This window comes from Mobula hypostoma, chromosome 9 (genome assembly GCF_963921235.1).
Source record: "Mobula hypostoma chromosome 9, sMobHyp1.1, whole genome shotgun sequence".
NCBI lineage: Eukaryota > Metazoa > Chordata > Chondrichthyes > Myliobatiformes > Myliobatidae > Mobula > Mobula hypostoma.
Window position 1 is genome coordinate 26,947,787 of NC_086105.1, and position 19,714 is coordinate 26,967,500.

The 19,714-nt window shown below is 41.1% G+C and overlaps 1 protein-coding gene across 1 annotated transcript in view; it reads left to right on the forward strand.

Annotated features, from left to right (window-relative positions):
• Window positions 1–19,714, forward strand: part of kcnq1.2 (potassium voltage-gated channel, KQT-like subfamily, member 1.2) — a 409,546-nt gene that overhangs the window by 69,858 nt on the left and 319,974 nt on the right. The window contains 3 exon segments of the mRNA XM_063059641.1: window positions 5,428–5,554; window positions 5,850–5,928; window positions 10,555–10,651. Coding sequence (XP_062915711.1) covers window positions 5,428–5,554; window positions 5,850–5,928; window positions 10,555–10,651 — 303 coding nt within the window.

Genomic DNA, 19,714 nt, shown 5'->3' on the forward strand with positions numbered 1-19,714 from the left:
ATGGATGCTGCCTGGCCTGCTGAGTTCCTCCAGCATTTTGTGTGTATGTTGTTTGGATTTCCAGCATCTGCATACTTTCTCTTGTTTGTGATTGGATAAACTTCAGATTTGTTTGCTTTACAGGCAGTCGCAAAGCTAGGAACCCGAATGAACCCAATTTAAAAAAAATAACAAGACCGACCCCCATTGCCCACAGAGAAAAATAAAAAAAAATCAGAATTTCTCAAAGCTTTGTTTACAAGCTAACAATCTAGATTTTCAGTTGCGAAAGTCTTATTGATAGAGTGCCACAGAATTAATCACAATGAGGATCTGCCAGCAGGCAGGTGTGAGATTAGACAGACTGAATTGATTTGATTCAAAGAAAGCATATCTTGCTTATTTTGGAGATATTGAAAGGATTGATTATATTTAAATAGTTTTCTTTTTAAGTAAGGCTGCCTTTTTGCCTATTGCTACTTGCCTTGAGATTTTAGTAATGGTATTTTTCCTTCTGAAGGAACTCTGTGAGTTGAACAGTATTTATGGAAGGAAATGAGTTGTAGAGGTTTCTGTTTGAAACCATGAATCAGAAGTTGTAGTGATTGGATTTCTTACTATCTCAATAGGTAGGAAATTATAAGGTTCTGACCCATTAGTGAGGAAGAAATTGTGATATGCATGTGGCTCATTGAAAAGTCTGGAACTAGTGGCTTTTCTGACACTACTTTTTAAAAGTTTGAAGAGGGCAATTAAAATTACTTCATCAACCTGCTGCTGTGCATTATTACAGGTTGTACACATTAACAACAACAGTAAGGTGTTGGTGCTTGGGAATAACATAAGGTTGATTTTGAAATTCATTCTGCCATTTGCATGCTTTTATTTAACCTGACCAAGCATTATTTTATTATTTGTCTTGGCATGGACTAGATGAATGATGAATGTATGTCAAGGATTAATGTTGATGCACTATTTTGTCAACCAGTCAGCTGCAAGTTTAAAAAGGGAAAAAATTGCATTGCTTTTATTAATGTTCCTCAAAGCAGATTGCTTATAATTAAAAATAGGCTTCTTCTTTGGATTATTGAATTCATGAAAGACGCATTGTCTAGAAATGTAAAATAAAAATCTATTAGAGACGCTATTTCCTTTTAAAGTTGCTACAATCATTCCAGTTCCCCAGAAAGACAACATCACTGGACTTAATGAATATAGGTCAGTTGCTCTGACTTCACTGGTTATGGAAACGTTCAGTTGAGGATGGAGTTAACTTGTGTCTTCATTACATTCTTCAACACCTGGACTCTCCCAACACCTATATGAGGATCATGTTTGTGGATTATAGCTTCACCTTCAACACTACTTGTTCTGGAGTTGCTAATCCAGCTGTCAGTACCCTACAGTATCTATCAGTGGATTACAAACTTCCCGTCAGGAAGGAAGCATTATGTAAGGCTGGGCACCTACTTGTCCAATCCAATGTCTATAAGCACAGGCTTTCCCCGGGGCTGTGATCTTTCACCCCTCCTGTCTTCACTGTATGCAAATGACTGTACCTCCACAAACAAATAAAATCCTAAAGTTCACAGATGACATGACTGTAGTTGGTCTCATCTCTAATAATGATGTGACCTGCTATTAAAGAGAGGTAGACTTGTCTTGCAGCAGGGTGTGCTCATAACAACTTGGAGCTTAATGTTATCAAGACCGTGGAAATGAGGGTTGACCTGCCAACAACCCTCTACCCTTGGAAGTTAATGGTTGGACGCCGTCTGTGGCCAAGTCATTCAAATTCCTGGGGACTACCATTACCAGTACATCGAAGTGGGACAAGCACGCTACGCTCATCGCTAGGAAAGTCCAGGAGAGATTGTTCTTCTTATACCAGCTTGGGGAGCTTAACAGCTCAGGGTGTGACCTGTTGAATTTTGCTCAGCCATCATTTAGGGTGTTGCGACCACCTCTGTCACTGTTCGGTTTCCCGCCGCCTCCTCCCTCTCCAAGTCCATGTTGCAGCGAGTGATCCACTCAGTGGAGAAGGTCATTGACTGTCAGCTACCGACATTTGAATACCTGTTCATCGCCAGAGTGAGGAAAAGAGCTAAAAAAAAAATCACCGCTGACTCCACCCACTCTAACAGTCACTTATTCAGCAAATTACCATCAAGGAGACACTACAAGTCCATCACCACCAGGTCTACATGTCATCTTTGAAGCTTCTTTCCTGTAGCTATCCAGCTTCTCAACAAAATTCACTCAGGTGTAATACTCTAACTGTCCCTGCACAACATCCATTAAATGGTCTTTCCTGCTCTCTCTCTCACTCTTCTGTTGGTAATTATTGAGTTTGTTCATAAGTTCACATTTATTTAAGTTTGATTATTGATGTTTCTACTAGTTGTTGATTGCCCATGGCTGTTTGCACTTTTGTCTTGTAAGCTGTTGGTTGCTGTTGTGTTGTCTGTTATGGTATTGTCCTGTGTTGTATGCTTGGCACCAAACCTCAAACAATTCTGGTATGTTCCACTGGCAAAAAAAGTGATTCTGATATAGATTTAATTTTTAAAAATCCGCAAAATAAACAAAGTAAACTGATGCTCATCAAGGCCAGTGGTGTAGTGGCACCTGCACCGGACTTTGAGGTGAGTGGTCACAGGTTCGAATTCAGCCGGCCCCTTGCACGCTTTCCATCCATGCCGGGTTGAGCATCGAGCAAGCAACTCAGCCTCGTAAAAATCAGACAAATGCTAAAGAAACTGCAAGGCTGCTGCCCAATATGCCACAAGGCACTGAGAGGAACAACACCAATGTTCATCAAGCATAAAATAATGGTGTAAAATTCAAAACAGTCATCAGTAGGAAGGCTGTAAACCGATGATGGAAGGATAACCATGTTTGAAGAACAAAGATATACTAAAGCAATTTTATAAAAGGTGCCTTGTTAAATGGATACTAGAGAGAAATTGGGAAAATGGAATAAGGAATCTGTATTCTGGGGAGTGGGTATATCAGCAATCCAGCTGTAAGAGGCTTGTAGTTCACACTGGTCACTAATGTATCTCTAAGCACTCTGAACTCTGATTCAAAGTTTTAATGTTGCCCCTCTCTTCATGAAAGCTGTCTGATCTACAGAGTATTTCCAGTATTTCCCCACTCTGTCTTCCTCCCATTCAGAACATTTGAATTTACAATGGTTCTGTGCTGTTAATGTGTGAGCAAAGTAAAAAGCTGTGCTCCTTTTCCATGTTTATTCCTCTAATCTTCATTTTCCATTTTATGTTGGTTGTATTGAATCTCTCTCTCTCTCTCTTGCTCTCACGCTCTCTCCCTCACACTCACTCACTCACCCTCTCTCATTCAGCCACTCTCTCCACTCACTCTCTCTCTCTCTCACTCAGTTACTCTCTCATCTCATTCTTTCTCACTCCTGTTTCCATGTTTCTCTTTTTATACTGGCCATCTCCCCTGTCCACTCTTAGTTCCTCTAGCAGATTCTCTGTTGTATTGAAAAGTACCAAGAGCATAAAGAAGGGTAAGAACAGTGCTCCAAATTTTCATTTATGTTAGTGACACCTCATTGGATACGGTTAGAGATTCCAAGTTGTAAGGAAAACTCATCCAAATGCTGCACATTTTGATCAACCGTTATTGGAAATGAGGATAGGCTTTCAGAAGATTTTGTTCAATGTGAACTAAAGAAAAATAGACATTGACTCACATCTATGTCGGGGTGAGCAGAAATACAAGTAGCATTCTAAGGAAGAACTGGAATGTTTTGCTGTAATTTAATAATTGCAATTAATGTTTTTGTAAAGACACCAATATCAGTAGAAGAAAACACATCAGAAAACTTCACCTGATGATCACTCCACCAACAACAAATCCAAAAAAGTGGATAAGTTGAAACTTTTCTCATGGCATTATGGGAAAAGTAACTTTGGACCAGTGGATTTAAAAAAAATTATTGTTCCTGTACTGCCACTTTTATGGGCTAGATTATTGTTCAGTTTTGAGCCATCCTGTGAGCTAGACACCTCATATTATAGGCTGAATACACTTACTTTTACATTTTACAACTTGGAGTTAAGTGCAACTGAGTGTTGATGTTTGGAATGGAGGTTTCTTAATCTGCATGCCAATCACTTTAAAATACCTTATAAAATTGAGCTAGCATTGATCTACATAGTTTTTTCCTTAAGAACTAATAATTCTAATAAATATAAGGTTGAATTTTTTTTGTTATAGGCCTCCATTAGTCTCAAGAGACCATGGATTTGCACCTTGGACGGTTTCCAGGGCGCAGGTTGTATGGAAGACCAGCAGTTGCCCATGCTGCAAGTCTCCCCTCTCCACGCCAACGATGTTGTTCAAGGGAAGGGCATTAGGACCCATACAGCTTGGCACCGGTGTTGTCGCAGAGCAATGAGTAGTTAAGTGCCTTGCTCAAGGACACAGACATTGCCTCAGCCAAGGCTCGAACTAGCGACCTTCAAATCATTAGACGAATGCTTTAACCACTTGGCCACACGCCAACACGGTTGAAAATTAGATTTCTGTATTTTAATGATAATGGTATTAACTTTAAACATAATCAGGAAAACTGCTGATAATCTTTATCCCGTATGCACATCGAATGGAAGGAAGGGAGATGGTGCAACGAGAAAATAAAAGTGCTTGCAGCACAAAAAGAATGGAACAAAAATAAAGGCTAAGAAAACCACTGGAAACATCTGAAAACAATAGTCACACACAAGTGGATTTGAAGGAAATCAAAGACAGGAGAAAATGAATTTAAATAATTTCAAAGGAAAATAAGAGGTTGAACAATAAGTAGAAAGAGAAAGCTTATTTAATTTCACTGAGGTTTAAAAATTCTTGAAATAGATTGCATCATACTAAGTTACACTCGGCACAGACTGGAATTAAATAAAGATTTTAGAATTATGTTTGAGGATGGTATTGAAGAAATTTAGTCACAGAAAAATGACTGTATGGACAGCACCGTGGTAGAGCTAGTAGAGCTGCTGCCTCATATCTCCAACAACCTGCGTTTGCTGCTTACTGTCTTTATGGATTTTGCATGCTGTTGCTATGACTGTGTGGGTTTCCTTGCATGCTTCAGTTTTTGACTATATTCTAGGAGTATTGTGTAGTCGATTGTAGAATGAGGGATTGAACAAAATGGACCTTTGGGAGGATTAAGGTAAATGGATATTTGATGGTTGGCTTGGATCTAGTTAAAAAAGGCCTGCTTCTGTGCTGTGTAACTTCATGACTCTAACACTTGTCCAATGGCAATTTGTACTTGAATTTGAACTTGCTATCTTTGCTAATGTGTCCAAAAAATATTCTAAAGATTTATCCATTATTGTAATTATCATCAACTTTATGCTTTTATGCAGAAACATCACTCCATTCTTAACAGTTCATTCTTTCTCTGTTTAGGAAATTGTATTAGTGGTGTTTTTTGGAGCTGAATATGTCGTCCGGCTATGGTCTGCAGGCTGCAGGAGTAAATATGTTGGTGTTAAAGGAAGGATTCGGTTTGCCAGAAAACCTATTTCAATTATAGGTGAGAATTTTAGGGGATTCTTCTTGAATATTCTGCCTTAACATTTGTTTAAATCATGGTCAGTTCTAGTTTCTGCAGTTGCCATTAAACAAAATGTCCTGTAGATCCGAATGAACATCTGAGTGTTTTAATGGTGTTAAATATGCTGTTTGAAAATTGTTCCAGCTGTGGGTTTTGAATGTTTACTACCAGTGCAATGATCTCTGTGGATGTTGCTTTGAAAAGATAAGAATTATGTCTTTATCATCCTACTATTGAAACTTAACTAGCATGTCTGCTTTTTTTTTACTTGCAGATCTGATTGTAGTGATTGCATCCATCATAGTTCTCAGCGTTGGATCAAATGGCCAAGTGTTTGCCACTTCCGCTATCAGGTATTGCTGCACAGTTCCACAATGTAATTTGAATGAAGGCCGCAAAAAGAAATTATGTCTCTCCAGTGGACCAATCAGTTTGTAGAAGCCAGAAAATCTAGAGTGAATGAACAATTGATGCAGTTGTAAAACTTGCAATAGACTTTGATTCTGAACAAGATTCATTAACATTATGAAACTTGGGAGTACTTTATTGCAGCAAGATTTTGAACTTAATTTATCAGCAAATATTTTGGGGTTTATTTGAAAACTCTGATTCAGTGATAAAGGGTGTAAAGCATGGTGGTTTTGCAAATTAATAAGTAAATACAGACTTCTGAAATGTCCAGTTTCCATGTTTAACTGAATGAGTTCTTCAGAATGCAAGATCTTGATTATGAATCTTGTTTTTGCAATAGGCCAAAATTTTGTTGTTTAATTTAAAGCTTGACTTAATTTATTTCACATCATGTGCATGTTTGTTTTTCTGTGTAGCATCATTTATGACAGGGCAAGTGAGGGTTGCTGAAGAGTCTCACACTTAAGAGAATACAAGTCCATAACTTTTTTTTGAATTTGTTTATTTGTTGAATTCTATTGTAGAGTTTCACTGAGTTTCTAAAAGAATGAAGTTCCATCTTTGAATAGCAACAGAAAGTGAGAAAAGCTGATGCATGTACACATCATAGAGTCACGCAGCATAGAAATGCCCCACCTCCTCCTCGTACCCCATCCATTATTTATTTATATACACACATTCTTTTTCTCTCTCTCCTTTTTCTCCCTCTGTCCCTGTCACTATACCCCTTGCCCATCCTCTGGGGTTTTCCCCCCTCCCTCTTTTCTTTCTCCCTGGGCCTCCTGTCCCATGATCCTCTCATATCCCTTTTGCCAATCACCTGTCCAGCTCTTGGCTCCATCCCTCCCCCTCCTGTCTTCTCCTATAATTTTGGATCTCCCCCTCCACCACCCACTTTCAAATCTCTTACTAGCTCTTCTTTCAGTTAGTCCTGACGAAGGGACTCGGCCCGAAACGTCGACTGTACCTCTTCCTAGAGATGCTGCCTGGCCTGCTGCGTTCACCAGCAACTTTTATGTGTGTTGCTTGAAATTCCAGCATCTGCAGATTTCCTTGTGTTTGCCCTATAACATGACTTGGTCTTGATGAATAAAAAGCTTGTCTACACTAATCCCATATCCTTCTATTCCTCTATTCCATTCCTATCCCTGTACTGATCCAAATGCTTCTTAAATGCTGTGATTGTACTTGCCTTTACCACCTCCTCTGGAAACCGGTTGCATAGATTCACCACCCTATGTCTAGAATAAAATGCCCCTCAGAATTTTGACAAAAGACTGTGACTGCCCACTTTTTCAATGTCTTTCATAATTTTATGACCTCTACAAAATCATGTTCTCAGTCTCCTGCAATCCCATCCTATGCAATATCTCCTTGTAAGTAAAGCCCACCATTTTCAGGGAGTTCTGAGACTGAACCTCATCTTCCCTCCATGCATTAATCTTCCTTTTACTGTATATGCCTGGCCAGTGTTACAGAAAACAAAATGCATTACATCACGTTTGTATGGATTAACTTACATCCGTGCATTGCATGACGATGTGCAGCCAGCCATCATTAATTGTATTTTATTAAAATTTAATTCTGTTTTCCCTTAAATAGTATTAACAGCTTTTAAGCAGTAATACTTTGAGGTATATCAGTTTTTATCCCTTATGATGAGACACGCTACAGAGAAGAGGTAGAAGAACTCAAGGCCTTGGTGCCAGGCGAATCATCTCTTCGTCAATTGTCAACAAGCCAAAGGAGATGGTTATTGACTTCGGTCAGTACAAACTTCAGGAGAACTCACACTACTCACACCCCTCTTTACCCCTCTCAGTGGAAACTGTGAGCAGTTTCAAACTCCTGGGAGGGCATATCACACACAACCTCTCATGGTCCCAGAACGCATCCTACACAGTCCAGAAAGCTCACCAATCTCTCTACTTTCTGAGGAGGCAGAAGAGAGCTGGACTATGCATATCAGTACTCATGACTTTCTACAGATGCACGGTAGAGAGCATTCTAACATGCCACATCACAGCATGGTATGGAAATGGCACTGCAGCTGGCAGGAATGCTCCACAACAGGGTAATCAAAACTGCCAGTGCTTCATTGGTATAGCCTATCCACCATCAAGGACATGCAGACAGAAAGGTGCCAGAAAAAAGCCAGCATTATTAGAAAGAGATCAACCCAAATTCCTCATGGACTATTTGTCTCACTCCCATCAGGAAGGAGGCTAGGTAGCATCCACAGCAGGGACACTAAACTCAAAAACAGTTACTTTCCCCAAGCAGAAAAGCTGATCAACTTTCACCCATTAACCCACCACTACATGCCCCCAACTTTATCATTTCCTTTCAGAGTCACCTTATGTACAGACACTCCTGTATGTGGCGTCACTTTATGTACACTCGATCAATCGATGTATATATAAGCTATCTTATGTATTTATATTTATTGTGTTTTTTTTATTATTGTGTTCTTTAATTGTGTATTTTGGTGCTGCATCAGATCCTGAGTAACAATTATTTCATTCTCCTTTACACTGGCATATTGGAATTGACATTAAACAATCTTGAATCTCAGTCTATTATCCCTTTCTATATCTGGAGAAAATATCTTTGAGCAAAATTCAAAAATATAGTTACAATAAGGACTGGAGGTCAACATCTAACAATTTAAGGCAATTAAAAAAAAAGAAATCTAAGAATTCTTTCTTTTAAACTCAGAAAAATTACTTTCCTCCAGCCGTACCAGATTTACTGATAAAAAGTTGGAATATTAATGGGAATAACATTAGAATATAGAATGAGATTTCAAAGGGAGAATTCTAATTTTGTTTTTCTTAATACATTAAATTTTAATAAATACACAAAATGCTCAGCTGGTCAGGAGGCACCAGTGGAAAGGAATAAAGAGTCAACGTTTTGGGATGAGACCCTTTATCGAGACTGGAAAGGAAGAGCTAAAATAAAAAGTTGGGGATGCAAAGGGAAGGAGTACAAGCTGGAAGGTGATAGGTGAGGTGGAAGATAGGTGGGTGGGGGAGGGGGGATGAATTGAGAGGTTGGGAGGTGATAAGCGGACAAGGTAAAGGGCTGAAGAAGGAATTTGATAGGAGAGGAGAGCGGACAATGGGAGAAAGGGAAGGAGGAAGGATACCAGAGGAAGGTAACAGGCAGTTGAGGAAAAGAGAAGGGGTAAGAGGGCACTAGAATGGGGAATGAATAAAGAGAGGAGGGAGAAGTTATTCTCCCAGGATACCAGAAGTTATTCCTGCTCCACCACCCATTACCTTCCCCTTCACCTATCACCTAGTTTGTCCTCCTTTCCCTCCCCCTCCCCCCCACCACCTTATTTTGGGCTGCTCCTCCTCCCTTTCCGGTCTTGATATTGGGTCTTGGCCTGAAATGTCGATTCTGACTTCCTTTCTATAGATGCTGAGATCCTTCAGCATTTTGTGTGTGTTACTCATGATTTCCAGGATCTGCAGAATCTCTTGAGTTTAAAATTTTAATAGATGGTATTTTATCCAAATGAATATGACTTAGATGGTCAGATCATAAATTTGAGGTTGGATAAAAAGTACTTAGTTGATTCATTGTCTGTCAGAACTATAGCCTGGTTTATACTTCTGCGTCATCGCGTCGCCGTAAGGTCTGCGTCACTGCAAAGCCTACGCAAAGCCGACGCGGAACCCTACACGAGAGCTTGCGTTGCTGCGACGCGCACCTGTCCCAAAATGTAACCACACGTTGCGGCAACGCAGACCGTAACAACTGTGATTGGTCCGCTTGGCAGCATCGCATGTCATCCTACGCTGCAATAACTTCCCATTGGGCGACTGAAGGGCAAGGAAGGAACTCTGGCTGCAATGCTTTCCATAAAGCTTTACAGACCTCCGAAATTATGGAGGACACATTTTGCACGGAAAAAAAACGCTCGCGTCTTGTTTACCCCGAGACTACCATGACCACGAAGCCTTCCGTGGGCAGGTGAGTGCGCATGCGTGACGTGCGCAAATTGCCGAACGACGCAGACACACCAATGCACAAGTATAAATGCTGACAACGCGCGTAGGCCACTTGTGTAGGTTTGGGCGTCCAGTTAACGCAGAAGTATAAATCAGACTTATTGCTTTGGTGTTAAGAGGAAATAAATAAAATAGTAATTATAGCTATTGCAATGATACCTATCCTAATCATAACTATCCTGGTGATAGCCATGAATTGCAAAGATTTTATACTATTTGAGTGTGAGAGCTCTGATCTTCTTTAGAATTTGGTTTTAACTCTTGTCAAAATGCACCTGGATGTATTAAGGATAGGGAAAACAAGTGTAAAGATTAGGCAAGGATGGAATGGTGGTACAAATGAAGCAAAACTGTGACCAAAGCAGATAGTATGTTTTCTAAAGACAAATGCTCCATATACATAAATGAAATGTAAATCAAATGATCCTTCAAATGAAGGATGTAACTGAAAGTTGAATCATAAGAGAATTGTTAGTCACTAGGAAAAGTATTTTCAATTTTTTTTTAGTTTTTCTCACATAGTCATTTCTGTTTTGTTTTTCTCAGGGGTATTCGTTTCCTTCAGATCTTAAGGATGCTGCATGTAGACCGGCAAGGTGGTACTTGGAGACTTTTGGGATCTGTTGTATTCATTCATCGTCAGGTACGCCACTATTTTCAGCAAGTAGCAGGAGGCAAGAGGGGAGGCCGTCTTACTATATTCAGCCCTGACTTTGAGTGACAAGATATATAGGTTGAATGTGGCCTGTAGTTCTAAAAGGAACTGCCAGCATTTAGCTGCTCCTTGATAAGTAAGACCTAGTCCCAAAGCTGATGGATAGATGCCAGTTGATCCACAAGTTTTCTCCCTTGCTCTCCTGCAGAAAAGAGCCCAAATGCGGGGCCCTGATTTGCTAGAATTTCCTGGCATTACTCAATTCAACTCAGGTTTAGTTGTCATTCAACTATACATGAATACCCATAAATACAGCCAAATGAGACAGCATTACTCTGGACCAAGGTGCAAAATACAGTGCCAACAGTTATGCACAGCATAATGCACACATAGCACATACAGGGTAGCAAGCACATGTAAGATCAGTAAAATACTGTCATGTACCCTGTGACAGGGGTTAAGAAAACAGCAGAGATGGAAAACACTTTGGAGTCTCGTATTGCTAACAACTAATAATATTTATTAGTAACTATGCAATACAGTAATATAAAAGTAAATAAATCACACAGGTTAGCAATGATTATATATAAAAGTAAGTGTGGAATATATATGTATGAAAAAACCAAGTTCCTTTAAGTCTAGGGGTAAAAAGATACAGTCTTACGATGTTGAGTAAAGTTCAGTTCAGTTCGTGGTATGTAGTTGAGTAGTGATGGAGAGAGAGAGAGTGAGGTGAATCCTCAGGTGAGCTGATGCCGTCAATCTTCTCGTCGTCCTCCGAAACCCTTTACAAGTCACCGACTGTGACCTTAACCAGGGGGACCGGTCTTCTGTGGTGGAGCTATCACCCAGGTGAAGGTGGACACATAGACAACTCCCCACCAGTCAACCCCTTCTTCTACGTTGGAACAGCAATTTGGATCAATCCGCCTGATTGATCCTCCAAAGCCCACTTTCTCTGCGGGCACAACAATGCTCATTCAGTGTCCAGATCATGTGTCCGAGGTCTGTATCATGTGACCTCTCATTTTTTTCACCAGGCTGAGCATCACCTGTCATTCAAAGAGTCCCTCCCTCCTTTGTCTGTAAAGGAATGCAAGCAGGCACCAAGTCCTTGAAAGTGACATCAACAATCTGCCTTCGGTCACCATAGCAACTTTCGAGCTGCTCAGTGCTGTCTCCAACTCCAAACTCAGTAAAAATCCAAAGTTACTTCCAATGCCTTAAAGTGACAGTCCAACTGTCAACCTTTGTCTCTCTCTCTCTCTCTCCTTTCAAAAGCAACATATTGGTGGTAAATAACTCTGTCTCTCTCTCTCCTTTCCAAACAAACCATCAATGATGAATGTCTCTCTCTGTCTCTCTTCAAACAGTTAATAGGGGCACTCCAGGATCCCCTCACAAATACCGCCGCACAAAATAAAATAGTCTGGACCCTGAGTCCATGAATGCCATAGAAATCTACAGTTGGCCACAATACAGCTTGTCTTCTGCCGAGTGAACACAGGGGGTGGCAGCTTTGACTGCAGCCTGGACGCCATGCCACACCACACCCAGTGAATCAGCTCTGACACCTTTCTCTGGCAGCTGCAAACAGGTGATACCATGGCTTGAGGCTGAGTCCTTGCTATGGCCAAGGCCATGCAGCTCCCCCGCCACCCGCCAATAAATCAATGAATCAGACTTGCAGCATTCCACATTAACAATGTCCAAAAGGTCCTTGCAATCACAAGAAAAGTGACTGAGATGATCACTCAGTGTTAGACCACACGCCTCTTTCGTGCACTGACTACGCCGATGCCTCACTGAAATCGAGCAGCAGCACGATCTGCACCAGGTCCAGCTCCTTCATTTTCTCCACCAACGAGCAACTTGCTGATGGGGTAGACCTGCAGTACCTTGTTCTCAATATCTAGCAGGATCTTGCGATCATAAAAAATAAGTTTACAAAGAACACTAGCACCCTTTGTTGACCCCGTAGAAACCGCTGCAAACTTACTGGAATGCACCACCATCTTGCCAGAATTATGCTGAATAATTGTTCTCTGTGAAACTGTCAGTCAAGCCCGGTGAAGGGGCAGAATTCCAATTCATTGGAATGAAGTTTCCCAATATGGCAAGTAGGGAAAAAAGAATAATGAAGTTCATTTAAACTTTTTTTAATACTATCCGACAATTTTACTTTTAGCGTATTAGTATTTCAATTATTTACAATAATCAGAATCAGACTCAGGTTTATTATCACTGGCATGTGACGTAAAATTTGTTAACTTAGCAGCAGCAGTTCAATGCAATACATGATCTAGCAGTGAAGAAAAAAAAATATTAATAATAAATAAATAAATCAATTACAGTATACATGTATTGAATACATTAAAACCATGCAAAAATCAGAAATACTGAAACAAAAGGTGAAGTAGTGTCCAAGGGTTCAATGTCCATTTAGGAGCTGGATGGCAGAGGGGAAGAAACTGTTCCTGAATCGCTGAGTGTGTGCCTTCAGGCTTCTGTACCTCCTCCCTGATGGCAACAGTGAGAAAAGGGCATGCCCTGGGTGCTGGAGGTCCTTAATAATGGACGCTGTTTTTCTGAGACACCGCTCCCTGAAGATATCCTGGGTACTTTGTAGGTTAGTACCCAAGATGAATCTGACTAGATTTACAATCCTCTGCAGCTTCTTTCTGTCCTGTGTAGTAGCCCCTCCATACCAGGCAGTGATGCAGCCTGTCAGAATACTCTCCATGGTACATCTATAGAAGTTTTTGAGTGTGTTTGTTGACATGCCAAATCTTTTCAAACTCCTGATGAAGTATAACCGCTGTCTTGCTTTCTTTGTAACTACCTCGATATGTTGGGACCAGGTTAGATCCTCAGAGATCTTGACACCCAGGAACTTGAAACTGCTCACTCTCTCCACTTCTGATCCCTCTGAGGATTGGTATGTGTTCCTTTGTCATGCCCTTCCTGAAGTCCACAATCAGCTCTTTGGGCTTACTGACGTTGAGTTGCTGCGGCACCACTCCACTAGTTGGCATATCTCACTCCTGTACACCCTCCTGTCACCACCTGATATCCTACCAACAATGGTCGTATCGTCAGCAAATTTATAGATGGTATTTGAGCTATGCCTAGCCACACAGTCATGTGTATATAGACAGTAGAGCAGTGGGCTAAGCACACATCCCTGGGTGCGCCGGTGTTGATCGTCAGTGAGGAGGATATGTTATCACCAATCTGCATAGGTTGCGGTCTTCCGGTTAGGAAGTTGAGGATCCAAATGCAGAAGGAGGTACAGAGGCCCAGGTTCTGCAGCTTCTTAATCAGGATTGTGGGAATGATGGTATTAAATGCTGGGCAATAGTCAATGAACAACATACTGATGTAGGTGTTGTCCAGGTGGTCTAAAACGGTGTGGAGAGCCATTGAGATTGCATCTGCCGTTGACCTATTGTGGCGATAGGCAAATTGCAATGGGTCCAGGTCCTTGCTGAGGCAGGAGTTCAGTCTGGTCATGACCAACCTCTCAAAGCATTTCATCACTGTTGATGTGAGTGCTACCGGGTGATAGTCTTTTAGGCAGCTCACATTAATCTTCTTAGGCACTGGTATAATTGTTGCCTTTTTGAAGCAAGTGGGAACTTCTGCCCGTAGCAATGAGAGGTTGAAAATGTCCTTGAATACTCCTGCCAGTTGGTTGATACAGGTACTCCATCTGGATATTCTGCCTTGCAAGGGTTCACTCTCTTTAAAGGCAGCCCAATGTCGGCCTCTGAGACAGAGATCACAGGTTCATCAGGTGCAGTAGGGATCTTCACAGCTGTAGTCATGTTCTCCCTTTCAAAGCTGGCATAGAAGACGTTGAATTCATCTGGTAGTGAAGCATTGCTGCCATTTACGCTACTGGGTTTCGCTTTTTAGGAACTAATGTCCTGCAGACCCTGCCAGAGTTGCTGTGCATACGATGTCGCCTCCAACCTCATTCGAAATTGTCTTTTTGCCCTTGAAATAGCCCTCTGCAAATAATACCTGGTTTTCTGGTACAGGCCTAATCGCCAGACTTGAATGCCACAGATCTAGCCTTCAGCAGACAAGCATACCTCCTAGTTCATCCACAGCTTTTGGTTTGGGAATGTACAGTAAGTTTTTGTAGGCACACACTCATCCACATAGGTTTTAATGAAGTCGGTAACAACTGCAGCATATTCATCCAGGTTTGAAGATGAATTCCTGAATACAGTCCAGTCCACCGATTCAAAGCAGTCCTGTAAAAGCTCCTGTGCCTTCCTTGTCCATACCTTCTTGGTCCTCACTGCTGGTGCTGCAGTCTTCAGTCTCTGCCTATACTCAGGGAGTAGAAGTACAGCCAGGTGATCAGACTTCCCGAAGTGAGGGCATGGAATAGCACGGTAGGCATTCTTGATGGTGGTTTAGCAATGGTCCAGTGTGTTGTTTCCTTTGGTATTGTAAGTGATCTGTTGATCGTAATTGAGAGATTTTTTTCAGACTGGCCTGGTTGAAATCTCCCAAAACGATGGTGAAGACATTGGGGTGCGCTGTTTTGTGCATGTTGATCCCCTTGCTCAGATCATCTAAAGCCTGATTGACCTTGGCCTGAGGAGGAGTGCATACTGTTACCAAAATGACCCCAGAGAATTCCCGTGTAGGCAAAAAGGACAGCACTTAACTGCTAGATATTCCAGGTCTGGTGAGCAGAATTGGGACAGCACTGATATATTTATGCACCAAGAAGAGTTGATCATGAGTCATACTCCTCCACCTCTGCTTTTGAGAGACTCTCTAGATCTGTCCTGACAGTGTATAGTAAACCCATCGATCTGAATCAGTGCATCTGGTACGGAAGGGGTTGACCAGGATTCCATGAAACAAAGGACACACGCGGTCCTAATGTCCCTCTGATTCAGCACCCTAGCTCTGAGATCATTGATTTTATTCACCAGAGACTGCATGCTTGCCAGCAAGATAGTCTTTATAGTCTTTGATTATTTCTGAATATCTGAGATATTTAGAAGCTTTCAGCTCTAGCAGAAGACAAGCCCTTCTGTGTCAGGCTTGCCTACTACCAATGACTGCCAGGGCATCCAGAATGTGGCCTCTTCAGTACCATTTGACACCTTGTTATTGCCTCTCCAGGCATGTCCTGGGTTCAAAGAATAAACTCCATTGGTGTTCTGCGTTGCCCATTAAGTGTGAGTAGGTAAGGAATAGGCTTTGGACAGCGAACTGAGAAGAGAATAGTTTTAAATAAAAGTAGAAGTCAGTCGGTCAGGCTCCTTTTGTGAATGGAGTTAGTATTTCAGGTCAATGACATTGTATCAGGACTGGAAAACTGAGAAAATAAGTGTGTTTTAAGTTGTTGGGATTGGTTTGGGAATGGGAAGTGGGGAAGGGTTCAGTGCCGATGATAGTCAAGACTGTCTAGGTGGCATAAATGCTGATGTCGTCTGAAAGAGGGTGAAGAATGTTTGTTAGTAAGAACTGAAGGAGAAGCAAATAAAAACACCTTAGTAACTAGAGATCTGAAATGGTGGAAAATACTGGGAATAATAATTAGAGCAGGTGGTATTTGAAAAACTGAGCTGATGTTGATAGCCACTGCTTCAGCTGCCACATAGTTCTAGCAGTTCACTTGGACCTCCAGTTTAACGTATTGCATTTGCTGCTCATATTGTGGTCTTTATACCTCCATTAATCCACAAGGGCTCTCTATCCATCAACTACAGCTGGTGTGCAAGCACAAAAAGATTAGCATGTTGGCCATGCAAGATTCCTGGCAATTGCCATAATATCTTTATCCTGTGTCAGTCCATTTTCCTTTTTTTTTAAAACTGCTTCTTGCGTAGAATTCAAGGATAACCCTTTGTAATGTTGTCAGTATTACCCAGGAGATACACGCCTGATGAGGCTAAGGAATGGTACAACTAAACCCATCTTGCAATCAGATTTGTTATGTGAAGAATATAACCAGATTAGAAATGCGACCACAATTCTGGAGACCACGCATTAAACTTGAATTTAAGTGATGGGAGTCAGAAGCAAGGGAATTAAGAAACTTTTTGGATGATAAGAGGAAGAAGAAGGTTTATTGGTACTTATTAATAAGTTGGATTATCTAGAGACCCCTTAACCCATGAAGATCCGTTAGGTAATTGGATCTCCCTTCTGAAATCTAGTAGGTAAACTCATTCCCTCCCTCACTGAGAATGTAGATATCACTTCTTTGCCCAGCATAGCTATCTGGTAGTTTGCATTTTTGTCTTGCAGGTGAAGATTGCAAGAAATAGGTGCCTGCTCTTCAGGCAGAAAGGTGCTCTCTCAGGTTTGGGGTCTAATTGATTTGGTCTGCAAGAGAACAGCCTACCCTCTATGGACGTTAGGGTGATTGAGCCCTAAGCTCCAGGATCTGCACTGGAGTCACATATTTTCCTTGGTATGCAAATATTTGAAGCACCTTCCACATCACACCCTCCCTTACTGAAATTACTTCTCTGTTTAAAAGATTCCACTTTCCACAAGAGATTACGTTCATGGACTGCCATTATTTATGACCTTGTCACTGAAGAATCGTTAAGAAGAAGACCACCAGCATTTCCAGTAGTGCAAGCCTTTGAGGATGATGCTGTTGAGATTTTGGTTAATTTGGCAGCAGAAGGCACACAACATCATTCCCTTTGTCCCTGCAAAGCACCAGTTCAGATACTGGCATCAAGAATAGAATATGACTTAGAGAACATTTTGAAAGCATGAGTTGGGATGCAGTTGGGCAAGAGGCTAAAACTAGTACGCCTACATGCTGGAGGGTGACTTCACACAATAGCACTGGTCAGGTTTTAAATGAGGGATGTATTCAGAACGTCGTGCAGAATGAGGGAAGCACCACTTCAACTCTGACAATGATATGTAATCTGTGTCATCTGGTGTTGACGCTGAGGCACATGAGAGCAGATGAATTGGCATTTTGTTTCCCTGAAGATGCAAGGTAAAGGCTAACAGAGCTCTGCTAACTTTAAAGTAATGAAAAGACTGATCTGCAGTGCAACAAGATTGCACTTCAATAGGTGCAGACTGATGCTCCAATGGAGTACAGTCTTGCATCACAGAATGGGCAACTGTTTTCATGTTCATTTACACTTAGTTGCCACTTAATTAGGTACACCTGTACTTCTGCAAATATCTAATCAGCCAATTATATGGCAACAGCTCATTGCATAATGGCATGCAGACATGGCCAAGAGGTTCAGTTATAGTTCAGACCGAACAGCACAGGGAAGGACTGAAATCAAATTGACTGACTGATGAATGTTTGCTGGTGCCAGACAGGGTGGTTTGATTATCTCAGGAACTACTGATCCTCTGGGATTTTCACACACTACAGTCTCTAGATTTTGCAGAGAATGGTGCAAAAATGAAAAACATCCAGTGAGCAGCAGTTATGTGGGTAAAAATGCCTCGTTAATGAGAGAGGTAAGAGGAGAATAGCCATACTGGTTCAAGCTGACAGAAAGGAGACAGTAACTCAAGTAACTATGCACAACAGTGGTGTGCAGAAGAGCATCTCTGAATGCACAACACTTCAAAACTTGAAGTAGATGGGCTACAGCAGCAGAAGACCATGAGCATACACTCAGTGGATACTTTATTAGCTGCAGGAGGTACCTAATAAAATGGTCACTGAGTGTAAATGCATTATCTGATTTGTCAATGACTATTATGTACCAGAGTCAGTTGTTCGCCAGCTACCACATGTGCATCAAGCTAGTTCAATGTCATTTCTCAATGAGAAATATATTTCCATCTTCTATTGAACTATTTAAATCTTGTGTATCAGCCACTATTAGCCCTGCCAAAATAAATCGGGATAAAACTAAGCAACAAAGCTATTGAATGAACTGCCAGCAAAGAATTAAGCCCCATGTACCTCACACCCTTGTAAGCATCTGGTTCCAAGTACAAACGGCATACACCCACAGGTTGGGAGGGCTGTACAGTAGATTTTATATTTTCATGGAAATGATGAGAATTCTACCCAACTGACTATCTGTCAAGACCAAGATCCAGAAGATTTGACCACAGCAGAGGTCATGACTTGAGCAGAATATTGGGAGCAAGTCTTCCATTTAGTGACTCTGACTTTCTTCGTAACTCCTAACATTCAGGATCAGAATCTGGTTTAATTATCACCGGCAGATGTCTTGAAATTTGTTAACTTTACGGCAGCAGTACAATGAAACCCATTATAAATAAATATAGAGGAAAAAAAACACGAATTACAGTAAGTTTATATCTGTCTGTTAAATAGTTAAGTTAAAATAAGTAATGGAAAAAAACCCAGAAATAACAAGTAGCAAAGTAGTGTTCATGGGAATCGGATGGCAGAGGAGAAGCTTTTCCTGAATCACTGAGTGTGTGTCTTCAGACTACTGTACCTCCTTCCTGATGGTAACATTCTTAGCAAATTCCCTGGAAGTGAATAACCTCTTACCATGAAACAAGAAACCAACTGTTAAATCAAACAAGTCATCCCAATTTCTGTTAATCAGCTTGCCTTACAAAGTTGATGTCAGAATTAATACTTTACCCACACGTTCTAAGTTGGTCACAGTCTCTGTTTGGGCACATTTTTTGATGTTGTAGCATTCATTCCATTGTGGGCAATTCTTGGGCAGAGAGACCTGGCAGCATCCATCACTTTGCCAGCTGAAGTCTATAATATGTGATAATTCTAGACATTAGGTATTAAGCAAGCATGAATTTCATTAACTTCTAGTTGGATCAGCCCTTTCCAAGCTGCCATCTACAGGCTTTAGCAATGGAGAAACTAGTGTAGGGAAATGTAATGGGTGGAAACGTGCGTAATTCACAACCACCAACACTGAGTGAGTTGGGGTTCGCTTTAAGAGGCTGGTCTAATACGATGACATAATGACGTAGCTTTTACAGCACGTTATGTTCTGCGTTTGGTTGACAATAAAGTGAGTTGCTACAGTTTCCCTTAAACTTAAAACAAGTCTGCCATTTTATTTTCGAAAACCT